We start from the raw sequence: 10,614 nt of genomic DNA, 5'->3' as shown, positions 1-10,614 counted from the left end.
CGTGTTGTTGCAGTTTGCAGGCACAGTGTCCACAGTGAGCTGGGCAGGAGGAAGGGCCCATCATGAGTTTGCAGCGGCTCTCTCTGGCCTGATGCTGACCCACGCAGAGCTCCCGCCTGCTCATCTTGGGCTTATGGAGAAGTGGTACAAGGCATTTTGCAGGCATCAAGAGCTGGGTCCCTGGGCTTGCGTGGCCCCACCAACCACCAGAGGTAGCGTGGGGAAGGCTCACAGGGGCAGGAAAGGCAAGACAGGAGTGAACGTGGTCTGAACTCTGAGAGCAGGAAAGATTTTAGCGCTAAATCCAAAGAAACAGGGTACCAGCTAGGCACCTCATCTGGCAAAAAGGAACAAAGCACATCAAGTGAACACCAGCACCCCCAGGCCACACTGGCACCGCACCCAAAGCTGAGCTTTGCTTAGCCCTGTCAGTGCTATGTTGTGCAGTTATCACGGCAGCACAGAATGGTCAGGGTTGGAAGGGACCTCTGGAGATCTGTGTCCAAGCTTTAAGCTAAGGTTAAGTGGATGGAGGCTATTTGGGACCTCACCAGTCAGTGGGACTGAGTGAGGGCCACCCCCCTCTACAAAACCCATCACTGCAAAGGGTGTCCCTGTCCCCTGCTGTCCCCACACCTTTCACGGCTGCACCCACATTCCTCCCTTTGCATCCTTCTGCCGTTCTTGTGCTCCACAGCAGCACCTCTCCGGCCGAGGGCACACCTCACCTTGGCACAGCATGACCCAGCAGCACCAGCCGCATTGTGGTGGGCACTGGGCATCTGCCCAGGAGCACACACTGACCTCCAGCGCCCAAACTCAGTAGTCCTGCCACTACAAAGAACCAGCTATGTTAGAAAAAAATGTCTTTTTAATTGTACATCAGACATATTAATTACAACTTGGGTATAACAAGAGTTGGTTATTACAAGCAGCAACCTGAACTCATAAATTTTTAGAAGGTGCACAGACTCGTTATAGTATCTATTACAGCTAATGCAAAATATACTCTGCAACAAAAATATTTTTAAAGGCTCCACATTCAGTTCTCTGCAAGAGGCCAGGGGGAGAGGGAACAGAGAGGGAGAGCAGAGGAACCAGGGCCACGTGTTATGGGTACTGCCACAAGTGCAATGTCCATTGGCACATCCCACGGGAATAACCCTGCTCGGCCCTGGCACAGCTTTTGGCAGCCCCCGGCCCCTCCGGCAGCAACTCTGACAATAACAAGGGCTTCATAGGCACTGGACAAAGGGAAATACTGAAATCAATCCTTTGGTGACAAAGCCAAGACAGGAGGGGGGTGACCTGGCTGGCTGCAGGAGCTGCACCCCTCCTTGCCAGGGATGAGGGGTCCTGGCAGCGCGTCTCCCAAAAGGATGGGGCCCCTCCAGAGATGCTCGTCCTGGGATAAGCTGAGATGCAGACCCTGAGGGTGCCAAGCACCTCTCCCCAAGGCACATCTGACCCCACTCGGCTCAAACCATCTCATGGCTGGAGCTGGATGGAGCCTTCTCCCCCAGACCTCACCCCGCACCAGCGGTCAACAGCTCCTCCATCAAGCACACCACCAGGCACATGGCACTGGGCAAACTGTCAGAAAGGAGTTAAAATGCTTTTTCCTGCTAAGCCAAATATTCAGGCTCCTACTACAGGACTGAAGCAGCTCGAGGCATCGCCACCTCACAGCTGTGCAAAGGCCTGGTGCCTGCTAGGGGAATTAACGCAACTGGCAACTCCCCTCCACACAGGGTGTCCCACTATGTTATTTTAGCAGTAGCTGAAGCAGAAGTTGATTTTTAACGGCCACACTTTGGCCTCTGGTTTGCAAACGCCACCTACTCTCTCATGCCAATTACACCAACAAATTTTTTTCGGTATATTTTCAATAAAACCGCCTTTTCAATCACCAGTCGGCAGATCCCACAAGCACACACAGGAACAACGATGGGGCTACAGGCACAGGGTGTGCTGACAGAGCAGAACCATGCACCCCCCCCAGCATCGCCACCCTCCATCCCCATGGGACAGCCATGTAGTGATAGGGGACAGACGAGGACAACATTAAAAATATATATATATATCTTAGAAAAGAAATCTAACAAATATGTCTGACGATACTAGGTTATTTTTTTAAAAAAAAGACAACTGCTTTGCTCCTGAACAACCTGGCAGTATTGCTTTAGTTAAAGAAGGGGGCTGCTCCTTCTCTTCGGCAGACAAACAGACCCCCCACCCTCACAAACATCGACGCTACGTCGGGAGCAGAAAGCGCAATTGCTCTCCAGCGAGGCACAGCCACGAGGCCATGGGGATGGCCATGGGGACCCCAGTACAACCCTCTCCCCATGCCCCCACTGTCCTCTTCGGCCTTTTTGGTTTGTCTGCTCATTTGGCACGTTCAGAATGAAGATTCCTGGAGGAACAAAGGCCTCGGGCTCCAGTCTGTGAAATGCCCACGGTGGTTTTAAGGCAAGGGTGTATCTTTTGACTCATCTCTTCCAACACAATGATTGTCAGAAGGACAGGGAAATGGCGCTGGTGCATTACCACACGCAGTCCAGGTCATGGGATGAGACCCCCAAAGGGGCTTCCCCAGGGGCACCCAGCCACGCTGGGGGGATCCTCTGGGAAAGGCCAGACCCACTCGCTGCTCTTACTGGCACTGCTCCATCGGGAAAGCGCAGCTGGGCCACGCTCTTTGCATATACATGGCCACTAAAATAATAATTGTTAACATAAAAAAATTATGGCAGCAAGGCTGGGGGCTTCACCCCTGGGCAGCACTGCCGACAGCGCCAGCTCAGGCACTGCCTCCACCCGCGGTGGATCCCGGGGAGCCGGCTCCAGCTGGGACCCCCAGCACAGAGGGGTCTCAGCCCTCCCAGCATCCCTCCTCTGCTTCACGATGAGACTTTCCCCATCATCCCTATCTCCTCTGGTTCGGCTCCGGGAAAGGTTTAGGGGCGGGTGGCGTTCAGTAAGGGGTCGTGCCTTCCCACTCCACCAGGTACTGCACCTTCCCCTCCAGCGTCACCCGCCGCGCCAGCACCTGGTACTTCTCGCCGCAGACCAGCCTGCCCGCCGCCCCGAAGTAGCTGCTGATGGAGGACTTGAGGTGGGAGAGCGAGGAGTCATCCTCGCTGATGCTCTCGAAGGTGTGGCTGTCAATAGCATCGTCTGGGCGGTCCGGGCCACAGGCTGCCTCGCTGCCCTCAGGGGTGCCCCCAGCCGGGCGCCTGCCCACCTCCCCACCTCTCCTCTTCGCCCCCACCGAGGCATAGGCTGGCACTGCCAGCTTGCGCTTGCGGCTGCCCACGGTCCTCCGGCTGTGAGGGAGGGGACAGAGGAGGGGTGAGGGCAGCACCCAAAAGGTGTCCCCCACCATGCTGGCTGTGCCCGCCGCCCGGCGAGCCTAGAAGGAGCACACCGGGAATTCCACTGAAACCAATGGCTCCAACCCTGCACAACGAGCAAGGCGGCGCTGCTTTGGGACTGCCAGCCCGCTTTGGGAAGCGAGGGGGAAAGGGTCCCCAGTGCAGGACATTCCTGTGCCAGGGCGCTGGGGCAGTCCCTTGTCCCCCTGGCCATGCCACTGGGACCCTTCTGGAAGGGGGCAAGGGGCACAGCCCTCACCTGGACTCATAGGAGAGGCTCGTGGTGGCGGAGCCTGAGGTGCTGGCAGCATCTGTGGAGTCCACATCTGACAGGAAAGTCTGTCCCGAGCTGGCACTGGGGATGGGATGCAGCATCAGCCCCAGCCCGGAGCAAGGGGCACCCCGGCCCCCCACCGCCACCCCCAGCTCTCCCTTCACACTGGGGTGTTGAAACCGCTCCCCCCTCACCACTCACACCCCCAGGCCCAGCCACACGGACCTTTTCAGGCTCTGAATTTCATCCAGTGTGAAGTCAAAGATGCTGGCCAGGTGGTGGTTGGTGCTCCAGGCGGAGGTGAAGTCACTCTGTGCCATGAAAACAAGCTCACTCGTCACCCCTGAGCGGCACGGTGCTGCCCACGGTCCCGGCGCCGTCACCCCCCTGCCCTGGCACCACCGCGCTCCTTCCCACGGCCCCTGGGAAGCAGGCTTGGCACGGAGCATTTGCAAACCCCAGGGCGAGGGATGGGTGCTCTCTCTGCCTGCACAAGCCAGGGAACCTCGTGGGGAGCCCCAAGGATGGAGGGGCCAGGGGGGTCCCACTCGGCTGCTAAATCCCAGGATGGCTGCACAGAAGAGGGAGTGAAGGACTCACGCTGGGAATTGCATCCTCCAGCAGGAACTTGGCCCTCTTGCGCCGCGCCGCTCGCCGCTTCTGCTGCTGGAGCTGCCGGGGCAGCAGGCTGCAAAGCAGGGGGAAGCTGAGGCTGCCAAGCCATCCCAGGGGAGCATGGGCATGGGGTGCTGCAGCAGCGGGGGGTGCCCAGGCAAATTTGGCTGCTCACCTGTCTTTATGGACGTATTTGCTTTTTCCCCTCTTCTTCAGCTCGCAGGAGCTGCCGTCACCCATGCCGGGGGCTTTCTCTGGCAGCACCTTGCTAGGGGGGTTTGGAGGAACGCGGATCCGCAAGCGGAAGATGCATTTCTTCTTTTTAATTTCCTTCCCACACAGAAACCTGGGTGGCAGAGGGGAGGAAACAGCCCTCAGCTGGGGGGTGCCACAGGAGCATCCTGCATCCCACCCTGTGTCCCTCACCCCACCGTGCCGGGGGCTCACCTGCTTTTGTAGCTGTTGAGGGCGTTGAGGAGGTGGGGGCCGCGCTCGGAGATGGGGGTGCCCGTCAGCTGCGGAGATGGCAGAGGTCAGGCAGGGCTCGGTGCCCGCTGTGGTTATGCAAAAACTAAACAGACGGGGGAACCCGAACTCCAGGTTTCGGCTCCTGCCCGAGGTCAGGGAGGGAGAGATGCCAAAGCCCAGAGCCACACAGCCTTTGGCACCGGCGGCCCTCGGTGCAGGGCAGAACCGATCCATCCCGGCACAGTGACTGGCTTCCAGCGACCCTTGGCGTTAGCACTTCTCCCAGCTCTAGCTCTGACTGGGAAACTTGTCAGGTATGGCACCCAAACAAAGGGAAATCCCAGCACACAGAGAAAAGTGATTAAGCTAATTTTGAGCAGGAGCCGCTCATGCCAAGTGCTGCACGAAGCGGGGTTTTGCAGAGATGCCCAAACTCATCGATGCAGGGCTGCTGCATGAGCACATCCCTTCCCACCCTTCACCCTCTGCCCATCCCAGCTGCACCCCAGCCCTGGGAAAGGTCCCTTGGCTCTGCCCAGGGTCCGTGCCCAGGGGCTGACACCATTCCCAGCTCAGGGAGCAGCATCCGCCATCCTCCACCGCCGACACTGGCCGCTGGGGACACCCCACTGACACCAACCCGGAGCCAGGTGAACAGCACATGGGAGCTGCTGCGTGTTCCCAGTGGGTGCAAACACCCCAGGCCAGGTGCTCCTGCCCACCCAGAGGAACTGGGCAGGTGTTTTAAAGCTCCTTCCCTGCAGGGGACCAGCTGAGGACCAGCTGGCCACAAGTGAGCAGGCACTCCCAAAGCATGGCCCCCTTCCACCCCAGCCTCAGCTGCTGTAGGAAAGGAGGGTCCCATCCCTCCCAGCTGAGGCTTCAGGCACAGCTGGCTGCATCTTACAGCTTACATCCCCAGCAGCACCGGTGAGCCCAAGCTGTGTGTTTTTACCTTCCCAAGCTGCAGCGGATCCCAGTGATGGTTCACGAAAGCCAAAATCTCCTCAAAGTCAAAGTACTTCTTCTTGCTCTGTACACCCAGGTTGTAGAGAGCGAGATGGACAATATCCACCCTGCGGGAGCAAAGTGGGTGAGAGGGTCAGCAGCCTACCCTCAACCCGGCAGGATGGTACCCACCACGATGCTCTGCTCTGCCAGTGCTGCTCCGGTGCAGCCCCCAGCACAGCCTCCCAAAACCCACCCACTGGAAGCTGGGACATCCCCACACCTTGCAGCTGAGGCAACCCAGCTCAGAGGTGCATCCCAGGGGATGCCATAGCCAGGACAGCATCCCTTGAGCTTTGGGGAGCGGTGTGATGCTGCCTGAAGCTGGGGGGAACCCCAGACACAGAGACCCTGAGCCCAGGAGCTGGAGGACATGCCGCTCCAAGGATGAATGCCCAGTTTTCCAGCTTTTTAATAAGCCCCAGCTGTGTGCTCTGGCTGCAGTTAGGTACGGGAGCAGGATAGCTCTTACTCAGACTTACACTGTCTACTTAAACAACCCAATCTATCCAGTGGGATTTTACACCTGCATCTCTGAAAATGAAATCCATGCAAAGTATCCTGCAGGATTTGCTTTATTCTTCTTCCAGCCTGCAGCACTGCTCCATGCAACATCCCTGAGCCAGCCGCATCCCAGCAGCTCATTAGCACCAGTAACAGGGCTGAGCACAAGGGGAACAGCAGGGAAAAGCTGGGCTGTTGGCGCTGTTAATATGCGTTATAAAGCGCTTTGAGACCATGAAGGTACGCTAGATGGTACCACTTGTAAACTTGTATTTAATCACAGAGCTTGATGACTTGTCACCGGATTGCCTTTCGCAGTTATCCCCTGGCTAACGTGTCCCTTGGCTGCCGGACAAACAGTAGGTTTGGGGCATATGGAGAAACAGCTTCCCGGGAAACACGGAAACCTGCAGGGCCGGGCAGGAGGAGCTGCAGACCCAGGGCCCGTGGCTGAGCAAAAGCCCCAGCTCAAGGCTGGGCTGGGGTGAGTAGGAAACGCTCTGTGAACTCATGCTACTGATGCCCTGCGGCCACCCCGGCATGTCCCAAAGGAGCTGGGGATGTTTCTTACCATCTCAAGGGCAGGCGCTTGATGTATTCAGGTCCCTGGTTGCATACGGAGCAGAAAAACACATAGAATCTGGAAAACAGTGGGGAGGGAGAGCACTGGGGGTGGGGGTCATCCCCGCAGTCATGCAGGGCCTGGGGATGGGCTGGGGGGAGGACAGTGCTCCTCCAGGCGCCACCAGTGACAGCACTGCAGGGAGAAGCAGGGCTCTGTGGGATGAGGCCACCCGCCTGCTGCTGGGGTGGCTCATCCACATCGGTGCCCCAGCCAGATCAGGGAGATACAGGCTGGGGATGTGTCTGTGCATGAGCCCCCCGGGGAGGGAGATCCAGGCTGGGGATGTGTCTGCATGAGTACCCCCCTGAGAAGCCAGCTCCAACATGCAGCCCAGCAAGGTCTGGAAGGGACATACCTGTCTCCGAACATCATGGGGTCGCTGAGGCACTGGGTGCAGGCTTCGTGGAACCACTGCCGGCAGCGGTAGCACTGCAGCATCTTCAGGTACCACCTAGGGAGGGAAAGGAGGTGGGTGACAGCAAGGGCAGCATGTAGCAGCCACTGCCCCATTCCCCCTCCCAGGCACCGACTCCCCCAGCCAGGGAGAGAAAGTCCTAACTTGTACTTTCTGCAGCCACGGCAGTGGGTACAAACGATGTCTCCAGGAGTGAGTGGAGACCCAGGTGGCAGAGGCAGCGTGGGCAGCAAAGCCACTGGCCTGAGCATAGTGCCCTGCAAGCTGGAGACTTCCCTTTTGGGGGCAAAAAATCCCCTCCCTCAATCCCATCTTCCTTTTGTAAATGCTTTTCCCCACAAAACCGAGCACGATAACCCCCCAGCAGGCAGGGTCTTACTCGCCGGGGCCCCCACAGTAGCAGTAGCACTGCTGCTGGTTGGTCCGGTGCGGGGAGTCCCACTCGAGCAGGTCGGGGTTGTAGGACAGCACCATCTTGACAGCTTGCAGTGTCTTGGCAATGGCTCCCTTCTTCAGGGCACCCCCCTTCTGCAGGGGCGAGCGGGACGGGGGTCAGCGCAGCTGCCCGGGGGGCCACATCCTGCACCGCCGTGCTGAGGGCGGGTGGTACACGGAGCTGGCAACCCCGGGCAGCCCCACTCACCCGCACGGCCAGGGCAAATATGCAGCGGCGGCAGAACCACGGTGTCCCCAGGGGGCCCTCGCCACCACTCGCCACCGGGACATGGCACTGCTGGTGATAACCTGCAGGAGGGCTCGGCATCAGCACTGCCAGGCTGGCCGGACCCCCACCCCTGGGGGGGGTACATGGCCAACCCCAGGGTGATGCGCCCACACTCACCCAGCCCACACTTCCCGCAGATGAGGATTTCGTTCATGGGACCTGATGTCTTTCCCAGGCAGACGATGCACTTGGGCTCCTCCCCAGGGACACCGGCTGCGGGACAGGGATGGCAGAGTCGGAGAGACCAAGGCACAGCCACGTCTCCATGGTACTGGGAAGAACCTCCCAGCACGGTGGTGGGAAGGGAGGATGGGGCAGCACTCACCATGCTGGATGTCCTTCCAGAGGACCCAGTACTTGGAGTTGTCCTCAAACGTGACGAGGCAGCTCTGCTTGGAGCCGCTCACCTGCATGGAGAGCGGGATGAACCACTGGGCATCACCTCCCATTCCCAACACTTCCCCATTTACCGTGGGGGACCAGCCCTGAGTCGGGTGCATTTGGGGTGTGACACCCAGGGGCAGGACATCAACCCAAAATCCCCCACTGCCCAAAGACATGCTGCAGCCCAGGCCAGGACCCCTCCGAGCCACAAGCCAACCCAGGGAAGGGCACTAGCTACACCTTGGGTGCCCACATTACCCTTTTGGGTGCCCACATTACCCTTTTGATCTTCCCAAGGTAACAGAGCCCATCGGTCCAGCGGCACAGCACGTACTGCCCCTCCATCAGCTTGACCATGAGCTCCCGGCAGCTGCTGCCCCTCTGCACCGAGGCACCGGCCGGCGCGCGCTGGACACGGCCCGCGGCCGCGTAGACATCCCGGATGATGGGGTTAAGCTTGGCGGTCTCCATCAGCAGAGCCTGGGGGGGATGCACACACTCGTCACTGTCACCGTGCAGTCACCCACGCCACAAGGTGCCAGCGGCCAAGCACAGCATCCCGGAGGGTTATCCCCGGGAGCACCGAGCCTGGAGCTGGTTCAGCACCGCTAGCGGGGGGGCTCAGGACCCGCAGAACAAGTGCTGATGAGCCGGGTTTGTTTAAGTGGAATCAAAGGGATCGCTGCAATCTTTGCTGCTCTTGAGCAGGAATTAATTATAGAAACTTCTTAAAAAAGAAATAACCCCTCGGCTGCCTGGGCTCCCGCAGTGGGGCCACCCTGCCGAGTGGCACAGGGACACGGCGAGTGGCACAGGGACAGGCTCGGCCTCGCACAGGGCACCGCAGCCATAATACCTTGACAATTCACGTGGGTTTGAATTGACAATTCCCCAGCAGCTTCGCAGGCTCCCGAGCCACCGGGACAGCGGCTGGAAGCGGGTTTGCCGCAGAGGGGCTGCAGGGAAGGGGGCAGCCCCCCACCCCCCCGCCATCCCAACGCGCATCACTGGAACGCCCCAAAAGTTGCTTTACCAGCCCCCCCCCCCCTTCTTTGCGCTCTCGACACGGCCCCACGCGTGGGCTCACGCCGCCGGTCACACCGCGAACGCCCCCCCCGTGCTGCGGCCACCCCCCTGCCCGCGCCCTTCGCTGCCGTTTCCCGGGCGGGCAGGAGCGGCCAAACTTACGGTAAACCGGGAGCGACCGAGAGCAGGCGGCTGGCGGCGGGGGGGGGGCGGGGGCTGGCAGGAGCGAGCCGCGACATGTCCCCCGCAGCGCGCCCCGCCACCGCGATTATGAAAGCGGAGGCGGGTCCGCGCGCCCCCCCCCCCCCCCCCCCCCCCCGCTGCCCGGTGCCGGGAGCGCGCCCGGCGGAGGGGCGGCACGGGGGGGACGCGCGGTCACGGGTGGGAGCTGCCACGCCGCTGCCGTGCCGCGCCGGGCGGCGGAGGGGAGCGAGGGCACCCGGCCACCCCCCGCCCCGCCGCAGTCCCCCGGGGCCGGCGGCACCTGCCGGGCGGGGGGCGCAGCGGGGGGCGCAGCAGGCGGCCCCGGGAGCGCGGCCGCGGGCCCCGCCGCCATTGGCTCATTCAAAGGCGCTGCCGGCCCGGCCCGCCCGCCCGCCCGGCCGCGGCCCCGCCGCCCCCGCCGCGCCCCCCGCCGCCCGCGCCGCGCTGCCCTTACCGCCGGCCGCCCTCTGCCGCCGCCGGCCCGGCTCAGCGCCCGCCCGCCCGGGGCCCGCGGCGGGGAGCGGCGTGCGGCGGGGCGCGGGGCGCCATCTTCCCGCGCTTCCCCCGCGCCTCCCGCGGGCATTGACGTCCCGCTTATGCAATTAGCGGGGGCCGCCTCCGCCGCCTCCCACGGCCCCGAGCGGCGCGGCACGGAGCGGCACGGCACGGCACGGAGCGGCACGGCACGGGCCCGCGGGGAGCGCCCGGCACCCCCTGCCGGGGCTCGGCACGCGCCGGGGGGGGTGCCTGCCGCTGTCCCCCCCGGGGGTACCTGCCGCTGTCCCCCCCCCGTGGGGTGCCTGCCGGTGTCCCTGCCCCACCGGAGGGTACCTGCCGCTGTCCCCCTCTGTGGGGTGCCTGCCGCGGTCCCCCCCCCCCGGGGGGTAGCTGCCACTGTCCCCCCCCGGGGGTACCCGCCGCTGTCCCCCCCCCGGGATATCTGCCGCTGTCCCCCCCGGGGGTACCTGCCGCTGTGACCCCCCGGGATAC

At 61.8% G+C, this 10,614-nt stretch overlaps 1 protein-coding gene across 2 annotated transcripts; it reads right to left on the bottom strand.

Annotated features, from left to right (window-relative positions):
* Window positions 1-1,855: 1,855 nt before the first annotated feature.
* Window positions 1,856-10,231, bottom strand: PHF19 (PHD finger protein 19). 2 transcript variants are annotated; one of them, XM_055815342.1, is made up of 15 exons: window positions 10,079-10,231; window positions 8,674-8,874; window positions 8,336-8,417; window positions 8,128-8,223; window positions 7,930-8,030; window positions 7,666-7,814; window positions 7,227-7,322; window positions 6,818-6,886; window positions 5,690-5,810; window positions 4,714-4,781; window positions 4,442-4,612; window positions 4,252-4,339; window positions 3,877-3,962; window positions 3,637-3,732; window positions 1,856-3,329 (listed from the first exon to the last, which is right to left on the bottom strand). In XM_055815342.1, the coding sequence occupies exons 1-15, from the start codon at window positions 10,205-10,207 to the stop codon at window positions 2,978-2,980; spliced, it is 1,905 nt and encodes a 634-aa protein (XP_055671317.1). In that variant the 5' UTR covers window positions 10,208-10,231; the 3' UTR covers window positions 1,856-2,977. The 2 variants fall into 2 exon arrangements, with proteins under 2 accessions (XP_055671317.1, XP_055671326.1); XM_055815351.1 differs by lacking the exon at window positions 10,079-10,231 and adding an exon at window positions 9,583-9,988.
* Between the last annotated feature and the right edge of the window lie 383 nt (window positions 10,232-10,614).

Source organism: Falco peregrinus, chromosome 1 (genome assembly GCF_023634155.1).
Source record: "Falco peregrinus isolate bFalPer1 chromosome 1, bFalPer1.pri, whole genome shotgun sequence".
Classification (NCBI taxonomy): domain Eukaryota; kingdom Metazoa; phylum Chordata; class Aves; order Falconiformes; family Falconidae; genus Falco; species Falco peregrinus.
Note: the sequence above shows the minus strand (reverse complement) of the source record. Positions and strands in the feature narration are given on the sequence as shown.